Source organism: Anarhichas minor, unplaced genomic scaffold, assembly GCF_050575085.1.
Source record: "Anarhichas minor isolate MPS153535 unplaced genomic scaffold, ASM5057508v1 ptg000007l, whole genome shotgun sequence".
Classification (NCBI taxonomy): Eukaryota; Metazoa; Chordata; class Actinopteri; order Perciformes; family Anarhichadidae; genus Anarhichas; species Anarhichas minor.
The window spans coordinates 11477036-11500966 of record NW_027466453.1 but is presented as its reverse complement, the minus strand read 5'-3'; the positions used below and the strand labels follow the sequence as shown (position 1 = coordinate 11500966).

Sequence of the window (23931 nt, the reverse complement as noted above, 5' to 3'; positions counted from 1 at the left end):
ATTGTGTGTGGAAGACTGCAGCGTATACAATACTGTATATGGATTGGAGTACAAATTGCTCTCAGGTTAGTGTGTATGTTTATGTGACCTGAGCTATAACTCAGGATATTGAGCAGGATAGGAGTACAATTTAACTTGCCCAGTGAATTCAAGGACGCAGATTGCAAAGAGGAAGAAACTCTCCATGTGAAATGGTAATTTCAAACTACTAGTTTTTGATAATGCATGTTTAATATGGACCAAAAAAAAAAATCGCATCTTTTTTTTTAGCATTTAGACAACACTACAGGGTTATTTGAGGAGCCTTATGCGGAAACAGGGTTGTACAAGTGATTATTTATTTTGCTTTCCCTTCTCTTTTATAATGTAATCACTTAGAAGCAGTACAGTAAGTGACAACCAATAGATCTAGAACGCCCAAAAGTTCGAACACTGGGCACATGATGATGATGTGCTCTCAAATGTAAATGTGAGTATGACTGTGTTACACTTAATTGTTGTAGTCAATTTCTGTAATAACTTCTTTCTCAAACATCTCAAATTAGATGTTGTTAGGTAGATATTTTGTACCTTCTTCTGTGATAATCAGCAAATATTTAAATTGTAGCATGATATTTATGTGTCACAAAGTAGGTCTAAAGAAATAGCCTCCAAACTGAAGTTGGAAAGCAAGTGCAGAAAGCACCAGGATCAGACTCACAATAAAATAGGGTGATACTTGTTTCATTTAGGTGCCAGTGATCGGCTGCAGCTTGTGACATTCTTTCATGACATTATATGTTTGACTCCGATCACTGACTCATGGTATTTTTACAGTGATATTTTTGTAAATGTAACTTATTTGTGCGGTATTAGGCAAGTTCCTATCTTACTTTTTTGTTCAGTGACTGCCAGGTGATGTGCTTTGAATGTAATGTTGCCGTATCTTCAATACAATCTGCGGTTTCATCTTTGAAGTGCGATTGCCTTATTGTCCTAAATATGATAAATGGTGATGCACTGATTACTTTCTCATCTGGTAAGAACAGCAGATATTACACTTGAAAAGAAATTAATCTGTTTCCCCTCCCCTTCAAAGCTTTAATAATTGAACCAGAAAAGGTCTGTTCTGCTTTGTGGTCACAGGGCTCATAACTCAATATCCTCCCTTTGTGTCTCTCAGTAGTCCCGCTGATTAGAAGTGGACAGCCTCCTACTTCTCCTTCCTTCCCAGACTCCCTATTTCTAAGTCATTGAGTAGTCAGGAGAGTTTGTGTGGGAGCGGTACATTCCAGTTTTATATTTGACTCTGACTCAGACCTGGGGAGGGCAAGGGGTGGGAGGGACAGACATTACCAACAGAAAACCACAGAGGATGACTACACCGGATGAGTAATACAAGTCTGATGTCAATTTTAATGAGATGGTTCGTAAAAAACAGACTTCCTGCATACAGGAAATTATGAATGTTATCGTCACATGAACACAACATTTACATGAGGAGTACGAGAAGAAGGATGCGGTAATTGAATATTCTAACCTGTCTAACTCACAGTTGTACCGTTGCAATTCACATTTATCTTTGTCAAAGAAAGACAAAATAAGTCACACAGAGGAAAACATTAACATGGATGGGACAAATGTAAAGCCAGCCCATTTGTCCTGCTGTTAAGACAGCAGTAATCTGAAGGGGATGGAAGATGTCTGAATGCTACGATGGCTGAGGTACCGGATCTATGAGTGGAAAAAGAAAAGGAACAGGAAGAAAGGATGGTGCAGTGTTAGTCTTAAGTTTAGACATGAAAACCAATGTGTCTTTTTAAGATAGTACAAGACTTAACTGCTGCAAGTCTGAATAACCAGCATGCAAAATCCATTCAGTGTACCCCCCCCCCCCCCCCCCTTCAACAGACAAGTGAGACATACAAATCTGCACATTCCGATTTTTTTTTTGTGTCATTTATTTTCACGACTGTTTACAATTGTCTTTTGGGGACCTTGAGTTGTGTGTGTTCAGTTCCAGCAAGGACTTACCCACTGCACTGAGGTCTACTGTCTCCGCACACCCCAGAAAGCGAGCCACGTGTAATGAGCAGGAGGTAGGTTTTTCCTGGTTTTCTCTCAGGCAGCGCTCAAACTCTACAAACTCTGCGGAGCAATCCTGTCTGATCTTCTGGATCACTGGGCTGCAGAAAAATATGTAGTGGTTAGATACAAATGCACCTTGAAAATGTGGGTGTTGAAAATGTTGAGGTGAATGGGAGGGAATGCACAAGTATATGTCGCCTTACTGTGATGATGTGCACTGTGCAACCTTCATCTTCAGTTCATAACACTTTGACTGCCATGTTGATGGGTTGGAGGCCACACATGACCCATATGCCTCCATTTCTTTATGGCAATACTTTGCCGTGATATCCATAGCAGCCTGCCTGGAAGGTGACAGATGCATGTAAACCGGTCAGTGATTACAGACAAGTCCAATAAGCCATCGATCATCAACCTAACAAACTTAGTGTGGCACCAATAGTTTTGTGGAGGATGCAGGCTGATTCACAAAGTAGCAAACGTCTTTATTTAGAGTCTGGATCTACCTATCTACAGTCTGCGACTACTTCCCTAGACTAGAGAACATAGTTAATGTAATGTTGGTATCAACCATATTTAAATGTCTTACATGTTGCTCTTTTAGGTGGTCTCAAGCGAAGACGCTGATCAATCAAGGTTATAGTGCCAGTGCTTCTGCATGTGGAGCCATGTCTGTGCGGTGACGACACGATACGGACCTCTCACTACCTGATTGGATGGAAATAGAACATTCTGAAATAATTCTTTCATTGTATTGGTTCAGGTTTGTGTCACTCTCTTATTCTGGCCCCTCCCCTTTGATGACGCTGCATTTATTAAAGGGGTAGCCACTACTTAATTTAAGCGTTAAATTATAAATGCAGTCGAAATTGTATCAAATGACCCTCTTTATTAACGTGTTACATGGAGCTCAACCTAAAAGAACACATTTTAACTGAATGGCAGATAATAAATGTTTGACTTCTCTGGTTTAATCATGCGGTGCCAACCAAGCCAACCGTTGCGTGCCTTTGCGTGCTTACGTATGCGGAAGTAACGATCAGAGAACGAGTGATTCAGTGAACGGGCTCTGAAAGCTCGACCGAGCGCCGCTCCGTGTGTAGAAACGTATTTTTACCGGCTACAGCACGACGGGGTGGTGGTGGACGATAGAGGGGGGGGGGGGGGCAGAGGGGTGAGTAAAGTACAATGAACGACGCCAACAAAGAGGGGAGTTTGGATGCAGACGGGATCCAGGGACCGGGTGATCTGCAAATGGCCCCCTCTGACCACAACCAGCATGACAGCGGCACCGGCGACGAGCTGGTGAGCTCGGTGACGCTGTACAGGCGCAGGCCCCGGCTACTACACGGCACGGTGCTTCCGTTCCTGGCTGTTCTCTACCCGGGCTGGCTGTACGTGTGGTTAGGAGTATACGGTGCCTCCGAGTATCCGGAGGCAGGCCTCCTGTCGCTAGCCGCTATCGGGATTGCGCACGTTCTCACAGCGCTATCTGGTTATTGGTCCGTGCACGCGCACTGTTGGCTAACTTGTTCGAAGGTAAACATAAGTTATCAGAATCAGAATCCATGTATGCTTACGCATAAATATATATATAAATATATATCCAAGAGAAAAAGTGTGTGTATATATATGTATATATATATACATGTGAACATAAACCTATAGACAATGGCATGAATTGTAAGTGGTGGTAATAGTGCAGTATAACTTATTTATTGTTCATGAGAGTGATGGCCAGTGGAAAGAAGCTGTTCCTGTGTCTGGTGGTTTTGCCGTACAGAGCCCTGTAGCGCCTACCGTTATAACAACAGCGTTATAACAACAATAACAGTGAGGATGTCTGCAAATGTTTCTAAAGGAGCCCACTGGTTTCCCATGTCGCTTGTATACAGAGATCATTAGGCAGGGTCTGTGTGAGTTTTCTTATACATTAAACTTCCTTCCAGTAAGTTTTACTAGAGAAGCAATATGTATCATGCAAACCTAAAGACCGACTGCTGATTGATATAATCACCAATTCAATGTCTATTAATTGCCGGGGAATTGGAAGGCAAAGGGGAAGTTTTAAACTAGCATTCCACAGTATTTCATGAGACAACCTTATTGGTAGTAGTAGCTTTGTACCACCAATTTAAAAGACTAAATTGTGTTTCATGACATATATGATATATTTATCAAGCAGCTGTATATAAGGACATAAGGTCTCATTTGAGCGGGACAAAGCTCCAAAGGCACACAGTGATACCAAAAGTAATGATGACGACATGCCACAGAGTGAATCTGTCACCTATTCATTTGTACACACAGGAACCAGACCCAAACAAGGCTACGCTGGCAAAGGTCATACCCACCCCCAACAACGGTTCTGCTGAGCTTGTGGCACTACAGAGGGACCAGGTCAGTTCATATATCTTCTCTCAAATTCAAGGAAAAAATATTTTTCTTTCTTTCTCTAATTTACTTTTCATTTCCTTTTTTTCTGACCAACAGGATGAGAATGGAGAGGGGATTTTATCTTTAGAGTTTCAAAAGATCCGCTACATTTTTGACCACCAAGAGAAGAAATGTTTCCTCCCGATAGCTTTTCCCATTGACAACCCAATGGGCAACTTTCAGTCCTGGCGTGGCTACCAGGAGGAGGCCGAACTCAGAGCTGCCGAAAAGCGCTACGGCACCAATTGTGCCGAGATGATGGTGCCAGATTTCCTCGAGCTCTTCAAAGAGAGGGCCACAGCTCCCTTTTTTGTTTTCCAGGTATGTGCGTATGTATGTGTGTGTTTGCTGTAAAAATTGACTTTATTCTTCTGCTGTTGTTTAATGGCTTTAGATATGATGTCGTTGACCTTGTAATCATGACTGCCTTCCATCAGGTGTTCTGTGTGGGGCTGTGGTGTCTGGACGAGTACTGGTACTACAGTGTTTTCACACTGTTCATGCTGGTGGCGTTCGAGGCCTCCCTGGTCCAGCAGCAAATGAGAAATATGTCCGAGATCCGCCGAATGGGAAACAAGCCCTACATGATCCAGGTAGGCTTGATCAAGTTTAAAATGTAGTGTAATAAAATGTTATATTTATCAACAAACATTTTGTCTTGTGTCTAAAAATCCATCATCTACAGTATATTTCCTTTGTATTTAAAGCATTCCTAATTTGTTTGGTGTATTTTGTGCCAGGTATATCGCAACAGGAAGTGGAGACCTATTTCAAGCGATGAGCTCGTCCCTGGTGACATCGTCTCAATAGGTAAATGTCTTATCAACATTTGTATGATGTCCTCACGTGTGTGTTTATAATGTGTATTCTGTACATCACAGGACGTTCACCCCAGGACAACTTGGTACCGTGTGATGTGCTGCTACTCAGGGGCCGTTGCATTGTGGACGAGGCCATGCTGACTGGAGAGTCGGTGCCCCAGATGAAGGTTAGAGGCAAACTATACATAGTAACAGTACAGAGCTGAAGGCCGAGGAATGTAAGCCTCAACTATTATAAACTATTATTGTCGGGTGTCAAAATTACTGCTGACAATACGGAGTGTGCAGGAGCCGGTGGAGGACTTGGACCCAGAGCGAATCTTGGACGTTCAGACAGACTCTCGACTTCACATCATCTCCGGAGGGACAAAAGTGGTCCAACATAGCCCCCCTTTGAAGGCCAGCGCCGGACTCAAACGTAAGCAGTAATTCCTCACTTCATTACCAACAACACATACTGGCAAATGAGTGAACTCAATAGTGCGTCTATTGTCAATCTTCATCATCAAATCCAGATGCAAGCCCATTAATCTTCTCCTTTATGTGCAGCTGTAGATAACGGCTGCGTGGCCTACGTATTGAGAACAGGATTCTACACCTCGCAGGTGAGGATGTCGCTTAGTGTGTCTTTATTACTGCTCCCCCTTTTTTTCTAATCATGCATTTTAATTCTAGTTTTGACAACATGTGGCGTGAAATGTGAATGTGTACCGATGTGTGTGCAAACTTGTCTCCAGGGTAAACTGTTGCGAACCATCCTCTTTGGTGTGAAGAGAGTGACGGCGAACAACATGGAGACTTTCATCTTCATCCTCTTCCTCCTGGTGTTTGCCATTGCTGCAGCTCTTTATGTGTGGGTAGAAGGTGAGGACACGGACGTTATCAGAGTTGGAGTGATAGCTAAGAGCTGGAGGTGAGGACAGAAGTATGGTATCTAAATACTATCTTTGTGCTTTGTATTGCTCCCTCAGGGACCAAGGATCCCAGCAGGAACCGCTACAAGCTGTTTCTGGAGTGCACGTTAATCCTCACTTCGGTCGTTCCACCAGAACTCCCCATAGAGCTTTCTCTGGCGGTTAACACGTCTCTTATCGCCCTGGCTAAACTTTGTATGTCTGTGTGTGTGTGTGCTCCCATTTGCATGCGTGTAGAATAGATATTACGAGACCTGGACAAAGCAGCGTACAATACAAAGCTTGTAACAGCAGTGGTTCATTTGAATCTTCCTTTTTCTACCCCTGCGTAGATGTATTCTGCACAGAGCCCTTCAGGATACCATTTGCAGGGAAGGTGGAGGTTTGCTGTTTTGACAAAACAGGAACACTGACCAGCGACAGCCTGGTGGTGCGAGGAGTAGCAGGCCTCAGGTAAACCCCGCTCACCATTCTTAGGGTCCTAATTTATGAAGCACACGCACAAAGTATACTATGCTATGGTCAAGGTTACTATATGATTGCATACATTTGCACTGTTTGGAGTGGAGGTTACCGGCTGGTGTTTGCGTTTATGACAGAGAGGGAAAGGAGGTGATGCCTGTGTCTGAGATCCCGGTTGAGACGCATCGGGTGGTGGCCACCTGTCACTCACTGGTCACTCTGGATGATGGACAGCTGGTCGGAGATCCACTGGAGAAGGCCATGCTGACTGCGGCTGACTGGACCCTCACTAAAGGTAACAGGAAATGACTTCCACTAAATGCACAGTGCAGGGTGTAATTTGACCGGTTCATCTACAAGTAAAGCTGTTCTTCAAATGCATTGCTTTTTCATGTAGATGGTAGCGTTTTGGTAGCTTTGCTCTCAATAGCACAATACTTTAGTGTGTGTGTGTGTGTGTCTCATTGACTTTTGTCACTTCGACCAGATGAGAAGGTGTTCTCACGAGGCATCAAAACCCAGGGACTTAAGATCCACCAGCGTTTCCACTTTGCCAGCGCTCTGAAGAGGATGTCGGTGTTGGCCTCCTACGAGAAACTCGGCTCCACTGAACTCTGCTACGTCTCAACTGTCAAGGGAGCTCCAGAGACACTCAGAGGAATGGTACATATCCTTAAGACATACACGCTCTCGTCTAGTCTAATTGATTTTTCCCTAATGTGTCTGTGATCATAGTTTTCAGAATGTACGGCGAATTATGACGAAGTCCACAAGGAAATGTCTCGGGAAGGCGCTAGAGTGCTGGCCTTGGGTTACAAAGAGATAGGACACCTCAGTCATCAGCAGGTTCTTATTTCATTTTACTCAAAACTATCAAATATTGTCTGAGTAGTCTGGTCTGATGGGAATAGATTTAGTTACAAACTGAGATGGATCTGTTCTTTAGGTCCGGGAGATGAGTCGCGATGCGCTGGAGTGTGACCTGCATTTCGCTGGGTTTATGGTCGTGTCCTGCCCCCTCAAGACTGACAGCAAGGCCGTCATCAGAGAGATCCAGGAGGCATCTCATCATGTAAATACGCTGACGAGACACAATTGTGCATACAGACTCAAACAGCATGGTTTAAAGAGAGATCAATCCTCTCCCTTTGCTTCCAGGTGGTGATGATCACAGGCGACAACCCTCTAACGGCCTGCCATGTAGCAAGAGAGCTCCACTTCATCCAGAAAGAACACACACTTGTATTACAGCCGGGCCCGGGTCAGGGTAAAGACAAGTCATCACTTTACAGAATTACATGCATTACTCGAGTTTGTCATTGGAGAACGATGTCTGTAAAAGAGGTTGTAGCTAAAGGGCACGAACATTCTCGTGATAATCTATTCGCAGGTGGTGTTGTGACCAAGGACATAGCCAAAGTACAGAATCACTTACCTCTGATGTTGTTTTGTTTTCCAGGTGAGTGGCAGTGGGAGTCCATTGACGGCAGCGTGCATGTACCACTGCCCCCTCCCTCCGTTTCCACATTTATCAGTCAGTTTGACTTGTGTGTAACAGGGGAGGGGCTAGCCAGACTGACCTGTGACACCCAGCTTCTCCACGCCCTCTTGCCTCACATTCAAGTGTTTGCTCGTGTCAGTCCAAAACAGAAGGTAGGTCCCAAAAACCAACATACGTACAACAAGACATTGAGGTTTCTAAATCACAGCCACAATGGAGTTGGATAGCAGAAAGTGTTGAGCTCTCTAAACATCAATAGTCGGTGTTAGATGGTGTGGTTTTAATCAAAGGCTTCTTTGTTCACCAATGAGACAGTGATATTCATCACAGACAAAGCAGAGGTTTAGCTGAATGGTAGTCTCAGTATTCTACTAAACAGCATTTTGAGTATGACAGATTGATGGTACTTTACAGAACAATATAAAAATGTCTACGGGTGAACTTTAAGTGTTGTTTTGTTTCAGGAATTTGTCATCACCAGTCTAAAGGGGCTGGGTTATGTGACACTGATGTGCGGTGATGGCACCAATGATGTTGGAGCTCTCAAACACGCCCACATAGGTACGATTCATCAACCACCAAGACTGAAAGCACGTGTCCCTCCCTATGTATGACCCCAACAGTGTGTAGTGATGATCATTTGTTTCCCCTCAGGTGTTGCTCTGTTAGCCAACGCCCCCGAGCGCATGCCTGAAAGAAAGAAACGGGGGAGAGAAAAGGAGGCGCCCGCAGCCGAGTCCAGACCTTTACCACCTGTCGGTTCAGGAGGCAAACTGAGCTCTCGGGCAGCCAGGCAGAGAGCGATGACCCAGAGAGAAGAGCAGCTTGCAGCGCAAAAGGTGTGTATCTTCAAGAAAGGGCCTCCTTCCTGGTTCTCATAGGAATAGTTTACCACTGACTTACTGTGACTGAAACGTATGCAGCCTATTAACCTGCAGTCCCATGTCAGCCTCCTCCCCAGTTACCAACGTTAATGAAATCAGCTCAAAAACAAGAATAAATGTGCCATTCGTTGCATTAACAACGTTTTAGTGCACAGGTCTAAACATCCGGGTTTATTCTGTAACAGGAGAGAATCAATCAAGTCTTACGGGAACTTGAAGAGGATCAGATACAAGTAGTGAAACTGGGTGATGCCTCCATCGCTGCACCCTTCACCTCCAAGCTCTCCTCCATACAGTGCAGTGAGTAGCACATGTTTATGATTTCAGCTATTGACACAGTTGGCAAAGATCTGAACATGAAGCTGTTCCCCCACCTCTGAAACTCTTTACTATTACCCCCCCCCCCCCCCCACCCCAGTCTGCCATGTAATAAAGCAAGGCCGTTGCACTCTGGTGACAACGCTCCAGATGTTCAAGATCCTCGCTCTCAATGCCCTGGTGCTGGCCTACAGCCAGTCTGTACTCTACCTCGAGGGGGTCAAGTTCAGCGATTTCCAGGCGACCCTGCAGGGCCTGCTCCTGGCCGGATGCTTCCTCTTCATCTCTAGATCAAAGGTGACAATTTATATGACGTGCTTTTGATTGATCGTTCTCCAAGCAAGGCAGTCTTTACTGAATGTCTACTGTTTTTGATGAAAAACAAATTTATGATACATATTCTTTTTTCACCTCTGTTTGCACAGCCACTGAAAACGTTATCTCGAGAGCGGCCCTTACCAAACATCTTCAATCTTTACACAGTGTTGACTGTGCTGCTACAGTTTGCTGTTCACTTCTGTAGTCTGGTGTATCTTTACAAAGAGGCACAAACCAGAAGTCCGCCCAGGTAAATCTCTGTCAGACACAGAGAGAGAGAGAGAGAAAGTTCAATATTTACATTCATAACCTGACATCAATACATTATAATAACATATTTTCCGTTGTCTTTTGCAGAGCGGACCAGTTTGCAGATCTATACAAAGAGTTTGAACCCAGTCTCATTAACAGCACTGTGTATATAATGTCCATGGCCATGCAGATGGCCACCTTTGCCATTAACTACAAGGTACTTATTCTTTACACCGTGCGTGTTCGTTGTCTCTGCGTTCTTTATATATATAAACTCACAGCATGTCTTGTTGCGTCCAAAAGGGTCACCCCTTCATGGAGTCTCTCACCGAGAATCGGCCGCTACTATGGAGTATCGCTCTGTCGGGTTTGGCGATTGTGGGACTTCTTTCTGGTTCCTCACCGGAATTCAACGAACAGTTTTCGCTTGTAGATATTCCAACTGAGGTGAGCTGACGTCATTTTTACCATGAATCATTTTTGTTGAAGTTGGCCTTGTGATAATTATCTACTTCATAAGGTGACCTGCTTACTTTTTTCTACTTCCTTGCAGTTCAAATTAATCATCGCCCAGGTTCTGGTTGTGGACTTTGTCGCCGCGCTGCTGGTGGATCGTGTCTTGCAGTTCCTGCTGGGCAAAGGAGCTCTCAGGCTGCCTTCTTGAACTCGGTGCCAACAGTGACCGCTGCCCTTACCAACCAAACTGTAAAGGGAGAGAAGACTTTTGAGGAGGAGGAGAACTAAAGCTGTTGTGACTTACACAAGACAGCCGAGACAGTCATGGCGTGCAGTTCCGTGCAGTTCCGTGCATCCCTTCGCTCGCCCTGCTCTGCCCCTCCTTAACCATCTGTGCTTCTGCATTTTCACCAGCTTCCATTCTCCAACTCTTTTTTTTCTACATTTCTCCCTCTTTCCTCATCTGTCCCTCCCCGCTGCGACACGAGGCCATGAAGACAGCAGTATTGAGTGGAGTGCGAGACTGTGTGCCAGCCAGAGTGAAACATGCTGGAACACAGGAAGGGCATTCTCCAAGAGACTTGCAAAAGTGCTTTTGATTTTTTTTGATTCCTCTCCTTGATTTTTGTAAAAAGTGAAAAACATCTCTAACAGACTTATAAAGACTTACAGATAACAAATTATGAAGTCTGCCAAGTGTTTTGTCAAGTACAAGTACTGATGCGTCTGCACATGGACAGGATGAGCATGTGTCATGAACTATCCTGTTCACACGAGTAGGTAAGTAAAGAACAATCAAGGTATGAGAGTATAGTGTAACTGCACAAAGAAAGACCATCAACCATAGATAACTGTTTGCTGTTTATCTTTGATATGAACTTACTTAAACTGTTGTTTGATCAACAAACTAGAGCATCTTAAACAAATTACTTTCCCACCAAAAATAGAATATTTCTGAATAGAAATGCAATCCATTGCATTGTAAATCATAGATTGCATCAAGCATTCAAGAACTTTGGAGCTGTTAATACCACACATGTATCACTGCACTCCTCAGGGTTTGTTGAACATAATTTTGAATTTAGAAAAAGTAAAACTAAAATATACATACAGTTTAAAGGCTGACACAGATTTGCAGTTAAAAAATAGAAAATAGGGAGATTTATGCTTGGGTAGAAGTAACCTTTTTTCTTTTCATTTTAAAGTTATATTATTATTATTATGATTTACTTTTACTTGTAGATATTGCACACGGTTGCATTCCCCCCCCCCCCCCCCCCCACCCCACATGGGTACACGTAGTTATAGGAATGCTTAATAGTGACTAACACATCTCAGCAGGATACAATGAACTGGAGTATGTGCTCAAAGTGACTGTCAAAAGATACGCTAAAAAAGCTTTGGTAAACACCAAAATGAATTGGTATATAAATACTTGTTTAACCATCTATGTAAACATCACATTCAGAGGTCAGGATATACCTATAATGGATCAAAGATAATGATGCTTTTCAGGGGAATGCTGGAGCCACAATTTGGAGATCAGGGGATGTACAGAGCAAGCACAGCAACTGAAATGATAAAAACTCAAGAAAAGAGACAATGCCATGTAATGTATAAACATACAGTAGGTGTGTGGTTCCCTGAAAAGCTTGGGTGAGCATTGGTTAGTTACGACTGGATAAAGGGAAGCACACGGGAATGACAAGTAGTGTGAGAGAAGGGCCATGTTAGGTAGTATTCATGACTGAGCTGCACTCTGCAGATATATTGCAGAAAGCTAAGGCAAATAGCCAGCGGTTGGAAAATGCCGTGAATGAGGCTAAAGCTGTTGAGCACAAGGTCTTAAACTCTGGAGGCCAAAGCACAACAACTCTGAAGAACCAGCTGATGAACGCTTCAGCTAGATATCCGAAATCCAACCAATGCCTACAAAGAGGATTGGAGCAAGATTGTCTCTTTCAACTAGTAGGTCAACACTTGCTCTTAACCTGGTCTAGGGGGGTTTCCAGGACTTGATGGCTTCCTCCACCCCCCAAGGCCATGCAGAAACAACTGTAATTGCAGCCCGCATTTTGGTTTCCTCAATTCATTTTTGTATTTTATTAAATGATATATCTACTCGCAGTATTTTCCACTTAACAATCTTTAATTGATAAAATCTTAAAATTAAACTTTTATGTTTCTATGCATATACTGATAAGCTGCTCATGCTGCCATACAAAAGCCCAGTAACTTTTGTAAAGTCAAATGACCTACACACCAAAACAATCTGTGGATAATCATGCAACTCCTCATGGGTGACAGTCACATAAAGTTTTATAGATCATCTCAAGGAGGGTTTCTTTCATCCGTTTCCCAGGAAGCACAAACGCGATTGAAAGTATTTTAATCCATAGTCTAGGCACAATTAATTATCTATTGCAAATACAACTGGAAACATTTTTTTATTAAATTATAACATAGCGACTACAGATGATATTTGCCTCGACAGTTATACCTTGTCTGCTTGTCCCTTGTCTTACAATCACACTACATTTCCCATGGTGCTTAGCTCAGAGGGGGTTGGCTTGTTGGGCGCGCGCTGTGGAGAAAAACTATTTGAAAGAAAAAATGGCGGAAAAACATTCGGAAGAAGCACAAGAAAGGTTTGTATCCTTTTTTCTTTCACCGTTGCGACAACCGATTTAACTTAAAATGTTTAATTGTATTCATTAGCGTTACGTCAACGTTGGCTTTTAAATTCACAACAATGTTCTTGCAGTTGCGGAAGTGTCGCCGTTGCTGATAACCTCAACGTTACCCAGAATGAGGTAAGAGGTTTTAACTGACGTTTTAAGCCAGCTAACTAATGCTAAACCCATGAACTACTCATGCTACATGTGAGTCTCTCTTCAACTTTATCAAGGTGGACTCAGTGAAACAGACAAAGAAGAGATGCTCCTCCACAAGCCCCAGCACGCCTCCCCCAAACAAATCTCCCCGTACCGTGTTCCCACCGACCAGCACACAGTCTCCATATCCAGAGGAAGGACAGTCAGAAACAGACAAACTAGAGATGCAGACAGACAACAAGGAGGGACCCTCAAGTCCCAAAGTCAGCCCCACTGCACGGAGGAAGTCCTGGAGGAGAGCCACCATCACCCGACGCTCTCTCCCTGCCCTCCCCAACCCATATCAGGGTAAGATGTCTGGTGTGCTTGAACCTTTATAATCAGGAATGAATTGTCATTGGGTTTTGTCTTTTGTTGTTGCTTGTTCTGCAATATAAATCCCTATTTATGTGTCTGTTGTAGTTTTGTGCCGGAGCATAAGTGCATCGTTATCACAGCAAGAGAGGCTTGAGAAATTGATGGAGGCTTCAATGAAGGTGAGTGTGTAGCAGGGTTAAGGGGTCTCTGGTATTGACTGTTTGAGATGAATATCATCTTTTCACTAAACTGACCAGTGGTTGTTTAACAGATACATGATGCCCTCTGTTACTGAATAACTGAAACATAAAATAGACACACTTATTGGATTGCAAGTAAGGGAAAAAATACAAGCAAGGGAAAAAATACAAGCTTCACAACTTAGAGATGATTCCGATGTTATGATTTTATTCACAAGTACCTCCCTGCTGTACATAAGATGTCCTCATGAACCAAAACGAATGACTCTTGTCTAATCACCTCTGCTTTGTCTCTAGCTGGCAATAGAAAGAACTCAAAGTTCGCTGCAGTCCGTGCCAAACACCTCAATGGAGTCTTTTCAAAAACAAGGTACGTGCTTTGCACTACTGCATTAGGTACATATTTCACGGAGCTCTGTATTTTACCTGAAGTTATTTCTTCGTCTATGTTCTCTGTCTTCCTCGGAGCAGTTGAGCACATGCAGAAAGACTGGGGCTGTCTGGCCAAAAGCATACGCGATGAACCAGGGGCTCATCAACTCCCTGCTATAGCAGCCAGGTATTGTAGATGTTTTATATATTCAATGCTCTGCAGGCATTATATAGATTTAGTTTTTACCTACAAATTAATATTTTATACTGGGTGTGTGCCTCTATTGTTTGCTTTCAGTTCTAGTGATCCTGTAGTGCAAAATGCCATGGAAAAGGTCCAGAAAGCCATCAATAGGCAAGTTGTTGTTAATATCACGATAACACATCCAAAGTATTTATGCAAAACATACATTCAAACTTAAAAACACCTTCCACGTGAGGTTCTTTAGTTTACCACCCTGTGTTGGGTTTTAGGCTCCAGGCTGAAAGTGACTCTTGGGAGGAGCTGTTGAACAAACACCGGAGTAAAGCGGAGGAATTGGAAAGGTGAACACGTGTGCCGTCATTGAGGAATACTGTATCAAGAGTCACTATGACCCTCTCGGTTGTGTATCAATCATGTGCTCTGTGTTCGTTTGCAGGAAAGTGGAGCAGGGCCAGAAAGGAGGCGTATCGTTGGACTCTACAGCTGTGGCCCGGTCCTCACAGCACCGCTTTATACAGAGTAAACCCGACTACCACGGCCTCCTCTGTAGACAACAGCCCATGCTTCACACTATGGCGATGATTGTATGTGGGAAATGTATTTATTTTTATCAGTACTTTAAAAAAAAACACCTGTACTTTGATTGCAGCAACATGTTCAATGCTGTAAAGGTGCTGAGTTCTTCAAGAACGCACTATTTCCTTAATTTAAACTAACGTACCCTTCATTAGTAATGATGTTTTGAATATTTATTAAAATAGAATCTTTTTAAGGACTAAGTACTGACTACCCCTCAAATATGAAGACATCAGACCTGTTGGAAAAACAATTAACAGCTGTACTGTGTTTTTGTTTGATGTACTTTAACATGTTGTGTAATCAGTTCTGCCTTTTTGTGTGCAGATGGACACTCAGAGTAAGATGGTTAGAGAGCTTCTGTCCATCAAGGAGCAGTCGCAGCTATTGGTGAAAGAGACTAGTGGCCGTTTAGGTAATGACTTTATTTAAATAGAATTAAATAGAATAAACAACCGTGTGGCAATTTAACATTTAATCTGGTTACATTTGTTTCGAACAGCGGCAGAGGCAGGATTCCAGGATCTTTCACCTGACGTCATCAGGAACCTCATTGCAGCACCGCTCTCCTCTGCAACTACATAGTCCCTCTGGCAGGAGGCAAGCACCTGCAATCCATCATCTAATGGGCCATGACTCTTTATGACTGATACTCAAATGCATACTTTTTTTGGTAATTTTACTGTTATGTGATTTAGGAACATATCATTTCTTGCTCAGTCTTTTTTTGTCACCTGTTATTGGATAACGTACGCTCTAATTGCATATTTTCTGTGTCAAATAAAACAACTTCATCTGAAGCCGGACTGGTAACAGTTAGTTCAGGTAATACACGTGTCTGGCCAGCAGGTGGCAGTAGCTGGATACACAATATTATGAGAAGCTTGGCGAATGGCCAGGGTGGATTTCTCTGTTAGGCCTTAATTAAGTGTATTCCTACCTGTAAAACCTAAAACTGTTAAGACCTGACTGCCAGCTGTTGGGGAGAAAGGAACAAACAAATGTTGCAGAAACCTGCAAAACAAGGTTATCGGTCATTGTTCATAAGATAGATGGAACAAGTCAATATATATGATGATCGTTCTGGAAACCAAACCGAATTTGTCTTTAAATGTAGTGACATTTAGTGTTATTGTCAAACAAGTATCATTATACCTGTGATGAAATCTGCCATTTTTCTATTAAAATGGACAACAGTAAAGCATTAACTTTTAAAGATCGTTGAATACAGAAGGAATATTATACAGTTTGCCTATTGTCTGGTTTATGTATACTGTCTTTTTTTTAACATGCTCATCTACAGCACATATACTCTCTTCTGGTGCTGCATCTATTTCACTTCAGTGGTGTTCCCTGACCATTCAGGAGGAGGCCCCTCCCCCATAGTGACTCACCCCCATCTCTTGCATTTGGCTGGGTCACTGATGCAGAACGAAGCTTTGACATTGTACCAGTCAGTCAAAGCTTTGTTCGCTATCACTCCTATCTCTTGGACCCATTCACTCATAAATGTTCATACTTATTGTTACTCTGCTGATTGCACCAAGAAGAATACCCCTTCTTGCCCAATTGACAACAATAAATATGACTTTCTGTGCTTTGCAGTTGTGGTCTCGCCAACATGGAGTATTTTCCTTGTGATTGTATTCAAGGGAGTGACTGGAGAGCACAGGGACATGCACAGAGAAGACAAGTGGGGTTGTGACCGTGAGAGTTGTGAGTAAGGGAGGACGGTGCACAGCGGGAAAGATCGATTCTTATTTAGATGAAAATGAGGCTTGATGCTTGTGGGGGTGAGAGGAGGGCAGCTTTAGCATCTAAATGAGAAGTTTCACTGAAATCCTTAAATGAATCACCAACAATAAAAGGTTTAAAGAAGTTTACAAAGCCACTGGCTTTGGGGTTAGGTGATAACCCCTGCAGCTCCTCACTTATACAAATAGAGCTTAATGTTGCTTTAAACAACCTCAATGACCCAAGTGAATAACATGTTACAAGTTATTCCTGTTTGATTTGGATGCAGTCCACATTTGGATAAAGGTACCTTGGGTGTGACTATTATTATAAAAGGAGGGTTCTTTTTGCTATTATATATGAACAGTTTCTTTTTCTACTTAACCGCCCAATGTTTATATGATTGGTTTGTTGTAGGTTTAACATTTTAAGGCGTTAAAATCCACTGCTGGCATAAACACCGTGAAAACGTGGATTGTGACTTGTAGCCGATATGCACATGCAAACAACGACGACTGTTTAGGTTTGCTGTATTCTCTCTTCTCGTTGTCTCTAACTTTAGATTGATTAGCTACAGATTGTGGTAGATGGATGTGTGGAGAGTCAGCATAAACCACTGCCAGTTTGGTCGTACTCCCTCATGCACACCCATCATCTCTTCTCAGTGCAGCAAGGCAGGCTGCAGCTCTCCTCCACATCCATTCAGCCAGCCATTCGTCTTGGAAAGCTGTCTCTCCGATCTGAGTGATAAACTACAGCAGAATTGCCCAGTTTGCAAAAAAACAAGGACACTTGTTTTCAATCTGTGCTGTCAACATTTTCATACTGAAAACTGATGGGATGTTTCATTCATCGGGGGTTTAGGACAGAATGATATTCTTTGCTTGGACTGTTTTGCTTTGAGATTGAATATTGCTCTTTTAATTACCAAAATCTGCAAACACAAATATATGTCGGTGCATCGACTTTTAGGCACAATTTATGAGATGAAACAAATAAGTCTCAATACTCCTTTTTTCTATTCACCACACTTGTGAGCATGGCTATGATGTTGCTGCTTGTTGAATTCATACACCTCTGCACTTTCTCAATAAACAATATTTTAAACATATGTGCAATGGCAGAGGCTTTAACACCTTGGTGATTATACACGTTTTCTAACGTTTACAGCTGTGTGCACAGCTTGTGATGAGCTCACATAGCACACTATTCCATTTTAAATGCAGTATTCATTCCAAAGTTTTGTTTGGAGAAGCATGTTGTTGAGTAGTGGTATCACCATATATTAATCAGGGAAATGATTTGAACCAATTATAATAGCAAGCAATACTGATGACGTAAGGGAATATCCATTTGTAATGGCCGTACAAGAGGAAAAATCTTGTCACCTGCAGGAATGATACCGTTTTAGGGTCTGGAACGCTGTGTTACAAAACGTGTATTTGATGCATTGGACCAGCTAATACAGAAATGTATATGTATTAGTTGCGTTTCTATTGTAGTCTACCGATTAACCCACCTCTACGGTGCTATGAGTGCAATGGTCAGCGCGACGCACAGTGCTCGCGCAGCCCCAAGAACGTCCCACATACTCGCGCGACATCAACAACAATGGCAAACCCAAACCGTGGTCTGTTTTGGTAGGAGATCTCTGATTGGGAGCGAGACGGTCCGAACGCTTAGTCGCTGAATTCCATGTCACATTTCATTTTTTTTTTTTTTGAATTGGCGAGTTTTCTTTTTTTTTTTTTAGTCAAGAGTGTTCCGACTGTTGCTAACGGTTTTTTCGTTTAAATTTTTTTTGAATTTGTAAAATGTGCGAGGCGCTGTTGGCCAGCTCACACAGTCTGTGCATGTGTGTCCCTGCTGCTGCTGCTCTGCTGGGCTACGGCTACTAACCTAGCTGCTGTTCACTCGGTGGTGAGCTAACGTTAGCCCGGCCGCGTTTATTGACGCGAGGGGGGGGAAAAAAAAAAAAAACACCAGCGAATGTAAAGCGTGTCCGTGCGATCCGTCTTATGACAACAACCCGTAACCGTTTCTTAGTCGTCGCTGTCGGGTACGGTAAGAAGTGTTGTATGGTTTTTGTCGTAGAAAAGACTTTTGCTGGCTAGCTAACAGGCTAGCTATTTGTGTTGTATTCTTCGACTGAGAGAAAACGGGCGAGTTTTCTTTGAAAGTATGGATGACCAGACCAGGATGATGACGGGTCTCACCGGACTCGGTGGACTTGCACAAGCCGATATCGGTGACCCGGACTCGGTCAGGAAACAGCAGTCCCTCGGTCAACCTCAACAAGACATAGGGGATATTTTACAGCAAATAATGGCCATCACCGACGAAAGCCTGGACGAAGCGCAGGCCAGGTGAGACAGGCGAAGAGCCATTTTCCACACATGATGGCTAAGCTAAAGTGCGTTGTGTGTGTCTTATTTTCTGCTTCAGGGCTCAAGCTTTTGTGTGAAACCTTCCCGTAAATTGTAGGCAAACGCACAACTGCAACATTAATGCAACTTCACGTTACGTTGTAATCCGTTGCTGAACCAATACTTAACCGTTAGATTACAGCGTAACTTGAAACATCCACATTACAGTGCTGTTGTAGTTTGGAAGGTGGTTCTTTGTTACTTAACATCGTGCTTTTATTGTGTACTGTATTTGTAAACATGCTCAAAAGGGGCGATGATGTTAATCGTAATTAGTATAACAATGAAGGGTTAAATGTGAAAGTTTGAATGTCTTATTGATTCTGTGACTGGTTTCCGTTTAGAATGTATATAACCACTTAATCTGTGTTTGCATGCGTGGGTCTCGTGATAAAAAGTAGTTTGAGACCACATCAGTAGTATTATTATTTTAATCTTTCCATTGGCTCATAGGACGATATCCCGTTAGTGACGCAAATGTCCCTTTCCACGCCAATTAGTTGGTGTGACTACAAAGAATACGTCAACAATTGACTGACTGCTTTTTAGTGCATGCTTTTAAGTTGCTCGCGCCAGAGCTATGCGAGTGAAAATAGGTATATTTTGGTCACATTGCCAAAAAGCTTAAACAAAATATCAAGTCTAGACTATGGCAAATTAGTTTTGCCCAATTACAACAACATGTATCTGAAATGACGCTCAAATGAGCGTCGATATCATTAGTCATTGATATGCAAATGAGCGGATACATTAAGGGTGAGGGTTACTCACTAGTCCCAGTGCTGTTTGTGATGATAGCAGTCGCTCATTCATATGACTTAATGTTTCGTGTTAGGGGTATTCTACGTATACCATTATTTTGAGTATGCATCGCAGTGACCCCGCACTCGTTTGCCATGTGGCTCGAGGAGCATGAGGGCAGTTTTTTGAGATGAAGCAGACAGTATTTTCCAACAATAGACAACCGTCCACTGCGAGACTGTGGCCACAGTGTGATGTGTCATTAGCTAGTGATTTTCCACCCAACATTTGACCACCTGGTTCTCTTAATTAATTCACTCCTCTTTCACTCCCTCCCTCCCTGGTGTTCATCCTTTTCATTGTGTGCTGGGTGCAATCAATTCTCCTATAATGTGTACGCGAGTGCAGCTGTCCGCAAATCGAGTTTCTATTAATGAGATGGTGGTGAGGGGGAGGGATGATGCTATACCAGCAGCTTATGAACACTGGGGTATTACCTTTTTCTCCAGCACAAGTTTGAGGGCTTAATCAGACCTTATTTCATTGACACATGCAAATAATTTAGCTTTGAAATATGTATTGCAGTCTATTATTTTCCATCTTCTCACAGTCTTTTTTTTATTTTTTAAATCCTTTATGGCTTGTGAAGACCATTTACAAAAAGGTTGATCTACAGTGCAACCAGTCATGTAAATTTCAATTATTTGGATTTAAAGGGGCAATTGCAGTGTAGGAAATCACAGCAGGGCTATTATTAGATGTTAACAGGCTATTCTGAAAAACTAATTAAAGGTGTGGCTGCCTCGGAAGTGCCAGAGGTGTCCTTGCTGTATGCTTGTATTGATTTAAACTCCCTCTCAGAGCATGTCCTCTTCATGCCATATATGTGCAGGAATAATACTAAACAGAGTGCAGCCTACCGGCACTTCAGTGGATACAAATTGTGTCGCATGTACAGCGCAAATCTCTGCTGTTGTCACGTGCATAGTTTGTACATAATCATTGACGGCATTTTGATAATGAAATATTCATCTTCTGAACGGTATACATTCAGCATTAGCTGTGGAATTGTTAGGCTGTGTGCTAATTTGCAGGTTTACTTCAGGTAAAAGCACCAAACATAACCCGACTTCAGGACTACATGTTGTCTGTTACAAATTGTTTTCATAATATATAGCAGAGCAGTTGGTGATGACCTAAAAATGTACAGTTCTTCATCAACATCATACTTAACTCTGATCAAGTTTGTCACCCACACATCAATCTCTTCCTCGGTCTACGGTCTACAAGTTAACGTGCGGTGGCTCTCGTGCGGGCGCGACGTCCTTGTCGTGCAGGGTGGCAGTGTGTCGGGATGGGGAGTGGTCAGGGCAGCGCAAGAACTCGGTGTCGCGGAGTACACTTCCTGCGCACCATCCACCCTCATCCTCTCACCCTGTCGCCATATGTTCAGATGCTGGCCAGAGGAATCGCCGGCGCATTGGGGTGGATCAGACGACCCCACAGAGGGAGGGAGAGCAGGGGGGGGCATGGCAGGGGGTGGCCTGCCACTCAACTTCCAGCACAGGTCAGTACAGGACCGCATGAGCACCTCCTTCTCCCCCTCCTGCTCATACCCTCCATGCTGAAGGCAGCCCTCCCCCCAACTCAATCCAGCAGTGACAGAATTGGTGGACAAAAATGACACATTTAATGCTCGACACATAACTCTCTACATCATACTGCCTCACAACGTATCTTGCGTGGCATACAGTAGGAGCACTATTTGCTAGTCCCCATAGTCCCCTCATTAATACTGCAGTGGACATTCACAACTGGAATTGGTGTTGAGGTCAGGTGTAGCCAAATCATGTTCATCTGTGGTTGTTTTCAACTTGTTGTTTGCAATGTTATTTGGAGAAGAACTTCCTTATTTCATTGTGATCGTCAGTTTTTTTTTCTTGTTTCATATTTCCCAATCATCAGAAACGGAGGCCTCATGCTGGTTTTGTTTTTTTCCCAATTACATATTTATGTTTTTGCCAACTGACGACATCTGTTTCATGTAATAAATGATGCCTGTTGTGATTTGTAAAACATCGATATGCTTGTTTTCTCCATCTGTAGAAATCGTCATTAAACACAAAATAACAAACATTTTACAAGAGACATAATATTACAACTGCGCCGCAAACTATGCTCACACAGTTACTATAGAGTTAAACAACAACTCTCTGACAAGTAGCATTATGAGCTACATGGGTGTAGCATGCTCGTATTGCATGCTTAGTTACATGTTTTTGTTATTTGTGCCTTTCAGACGTTTTTGAATGTGAAAAACAAAGTTCTGTGTGTACTCAGCACTCCTCTGATCTAATTGGTGTGTTCTGTTATTAGAATAATTAACGTTGGAGGATATAGTGTCATTTAGGGCCGTATTAGGAACGGGGCTTTGTTACAGCATTCCAGTTTTACAAGTTTTAATACACACGTAAGCCGTTTGTGTGGGTGCGTGGATGTGAATTAGCAGGACATTTAGTTGTGATGGTGTTCTGATTTGATTACGGTGAACTGTAGAAGTTTTTCCCTTTTCTCCTTTTTTAATTGCTATCAGCCCGTTTGGCAATAAAGCGAATGTTTCTGATTAAATTAAAATTGAAACTTAATCCTAATCCGCTCTATCAACTCGCCATCTACTTTTATGGACCAGGTCTTTCTGTGAGAGGTAGAAATGAGATTACTGCGTATTAACTCTGGAATCTGGAGCTCGGTAATGATGACCTTGAGGTTTGGCATCATTACCTGTCCCACAGTGCAAAGCGTCCAACATGACAACATTACTCTCGCTTGTTCCGATTGACGCATCGGGGATGTTTTCTGCACCGACGACGGCTATTTGACCGTCGAAAGTGCATTTAAACAACACGGCTCTGTCCTGCTGTGTTGCACGGCACTGTTGAAATGCTGTATGCATAATACATACGGCTCCTCTACCTGTTTTTATGGGGGAGGACATGGAACGACTCGAGATGGAGGTCTGTTTATCGTAATCCTCCTCGCTCTCTCTCTCTCTCTCTCTCTCTCCCTCTCTTATTCCCTCTTTTCTCTTACAGGAAGCATGCCCTGAACTGTCACAGAATGAAGCCAGCCCTCTTCAGCGTTCTCTGTGAGATCAAAGAAAAGACGGGTGAGTTTCTACTCCACTCGTTCTCCTCCTGTCTTCCAGTCTGCACAGGTTGTAACCCAGTGTGGAGATGTGGTGCGCCTCTGTTCCACTTTACCTGGAAACCAAGTTACTTGCAGAGAACTCTGAATGTATTTGTCATAGAACTGATTCGGCTGCATGTATCGTGCATGCTTTGGTTCAACATGATTGTGAATATGCGTTACTGTTTTTTGTTTTGGCCTAGTAATTATAGAAACCTCCCAAGACTTCACACTGACCAGCTGAAACTAATCTCACTGGATTGGTGCCTTTTCATACTTGAGTCGGACGGCAGAACAGGAGTTTACACACTCGTTTACCAGATTGTTGGAGTACCTGAAGAAATATACTTTGCATTTCTGTGACAAAATGTATGAATGGTGCAAACCAAACAGGCTGATACAGTTGGTTGAATTACACAGCGATAGTTACTATTCTAAAGCAGGGTAATAAGGCCTTCTGCTGCCACTACCACAGCGTATCGCATCCAAATTATTAGAAAAATGAAAGTTCATGCACAGCTAGTTGACAGCAGGCAGATATGAAAAAACCTCCACAGGGGTTATTGCTTTACAGTCAAACTATTATGCTATTTCAGTTCAAAGAGAGTCTTTCCTCCCGCACTATTAAAACAACTTCACGAGACAGTGTTGGGGTAATTGTGTATCGGGAATAAATGGATATACATATAAATGAGGTATCTTCATCCAAACATGCAAAGCAACACAAAACTACTCTAACATTGTCTTAGCAAATAATGCTGGCTTGCTAACGCACTTACACGCATAGAAATTATTGCCGATGTAAACACCTCAGATTTGCTTTTACTCGTAAAATGATTCAAAGTTAACGCGCTTCTTATTCTCATCTTGT

General features: G+C 42.8%; 4 protein-coding genes across 20 annotated transcripts in view; 3 read left to right on the top strand and 1 right to left on the bottom strand.

The window, feature by feature from the left end:
• Nucleotides 1-1375: 1375 nt before the first annotated feature.
• Nucleotides 1376-3487, bottom strand: chchd5 (coiled-coil-helix-coiled-coil-helix domain containing 5). Of its 2 annotated transcripts, XM_076085827.1 has the most exons (5): nucleotides 3090-3487; nucleotides 2657-2775; nucleotides 2271-2411; nucleotides 2014-2165; nucleotides 1376-1713 (listed from the first exon to the last, which is right to left on the bottom strand). In XM_076085827.1, coding segments are annotated over exons 2-5 (318 nt in total). In that variant the 5' UTR covers nucleotides 2659-2775; nucleotides 3090-3487; the 3' UTR covers nucleotides 1376-1690. The 2 variants fall into 2 exon arrangements, with proteins under 2 accessions (XP_075941942.1, XP_075941941.1); XM_076085826.1 differs by lacking the exon at nucleotides 3090-3487 and having other exon boundaries at nucleotides 2657-2971.
• Nucleotides 3222-11112, top strand: atp13a1 (ATPase 13A1). The gene is made up of 25 exons (XM_076085800.1): nucleotides 3222-3606; nucleotides 4378-4467; nucleotides 4561-4824; nucleotides 4941-5096; nucleotides 5244-5313; nucleotides 5385-5491; nucleotides 5613-5742; nucleotides 5874-5929; nucleotides 6062-6188; nucleotides 6296-6433; nucleotides 6571-6691; nucleotides 6838-6995; nucleotides 7188-7363; nucleotides 7436-7546; nucleotides 7647-7772; nucleotides 7859-7967; nucleotides 8160-8353; nucleotides 8666-8762; nucleotides 8856-9040; nucleotides 9271-9385; nucleotides 9504-9700; nucleotides 9829-9971; nucleotides 10079-10190; nucleotides 10277-10420; nucleotides 10527-11112. The coding sequence occupies exons 1-25, from the start codon at nucleotides 3256-3258 to the stop codon at nucleotides 10635-10637; spliced, it is 3588 nt and encodes a 1195-aa protein (XP_075941915.1). The 5' UTR covers nucleotides 3222-3255; the 3' UTR covers nucleotides 10638-11112.
• dsn1 (DSN1 component of MIS12 kinetochore complex) lies at nucleotides 11068-16219 on the top strand. Of its 3 annotated transcripts, XM_076085818.1 has the most exons (12): nucleotides 11070-11209; nucleotides 12984-13077; nucleotides 13194-13242; nucleotides 13338-13611; nucleotides 13726-13799; nucleotides 14118-14190; nucleotides 14292-14379; nucleotides 14491-14547; nucleotides 14667-14738; nucleotides 14834-14981; nucleotides 15301-15388; nucleotides 15476-16219. In XM_076085818.1, exons 2-12 carry the CDS (start codon nucleotides 13043-13045, stop codon nucleotides 15556-15558), a joined length of 1041 nt encoding a protein of 346 aa, XP_075941933.1. In that variant the 5' UTR covers nucleotides 11070-11209; nucleotides 12984-13042; the 3' UTR covers nucleotides 15559-16219. The 3 variants fall into 3 exon arrangements, with proteins under 3 accessions (XP_075941935.1, XP_075941933.1, XP_075941932.1); XM_076085820.1 differs by lacking the exon at nucleotides 12984-13077 and having other exon boundaries at nucleotides 11068-11209; XM_076085817.1 differs by lacking the exon at nucleotides 11070-11209 and having other exon boundaries at nucleotides 11222-13077.
• Nucleotides 16220-18067: 1848 nt separating this feature from the next.
• pbx4 (pre-B-cell leukemia transcription factor 4) overlaps nucleotides 18068-23931 on the top strand; it is a 26761-nt gene continuing 20897 nt past the window's right edge. For 5 of the 14 annotated variants that reach the window (XR_012952872.1, XR_012952873.1, XM_076085812.1 and 2 more), the window contains exons 1-3: nucleotides 18083-19073; nucleotides 21328-21441; nucleotides 22967-23040. Coding sequence is in view for 9 of the 14 variants with exons in the window: in XM_076085812.1 (XP_075941927.1) it covers nucleotides 18889-19073; nucleotides 21328-21441; nucleotides 22967-23040 (373 nt within the window). In the remaining 5 variants the exon portion in view is untranslated. Of the gene's footprint in view, nucleotides 19074-21327; nucleotides 21442-22966; nucleotides 23041-23931 lie in introns of all 14 variants that reach the window. The other 9 variants (XR_012952869.1, XR_012952870.1, XM_076085809.1 and 6 more) reach the window with 9 other exon arrangements.

Bases quoted from the DNA above. Each gene is read 5' to 3' on its own strand.
- chchd5 (XM_076085827.1), bottom strand. The intron at 2,166-2,270 runs GTAAGGCGACAT...ATTTTTCTGCAG, and splicing joins GCACAGTGCACATCATCACA to CCCAGTGATCCAGAAGATCA. The intron at 1,714-2,013 runs GTAAGTCCTTGC...TTCCACTCATAG, and splicing joins AGTAGACCTCAGTGCAGTGG to ATCCGGTACCTCAGCCATCG.
- atp13a1 (XM_076085800.1), top strand. From the start codon at position 3,256: ATGAACGACGCCAACAAAGAGGGGAGTTTGGATGCAGACGGGATCCAG. The intron at 6,434-6,570 runs GTATGTCTGTGT...ACCCCTGCGTAG, and splicing joins TATCGCCCTGGCTAAACTTT to ATGTATTCTGCACAGAGCCC. The intron at 9,972-10,078 runs GTAAATCTCTGT...TGTCTTTTGCAG, and splicing joins CAAACCAGAAGTCCGCCCAG to AGCGGACCAGTTTGCAGATC.
- dsn1 (XM_076085817.1), top strand. From the start codon at position 12,905: ATGATATTTGCCTCGACAGTTATACCTTGTCTGCTTGTCCCTTGTCTT. The intron at 13,243-13,337 runs GTAAGAGGTTTT...AACTTTATCAAG, and splicing joins TCAACGTTACCCAGAATGAG to GTGGACTCAGTGAAACAGAC. The intron at 14,739-14,833 runs GTGAACACGTGT...GTTCGTTTGCAG, and splicing joins AAAGCGGAGGAATTGGAAAG to GAAAGTGGAGCAGGGCCAGA.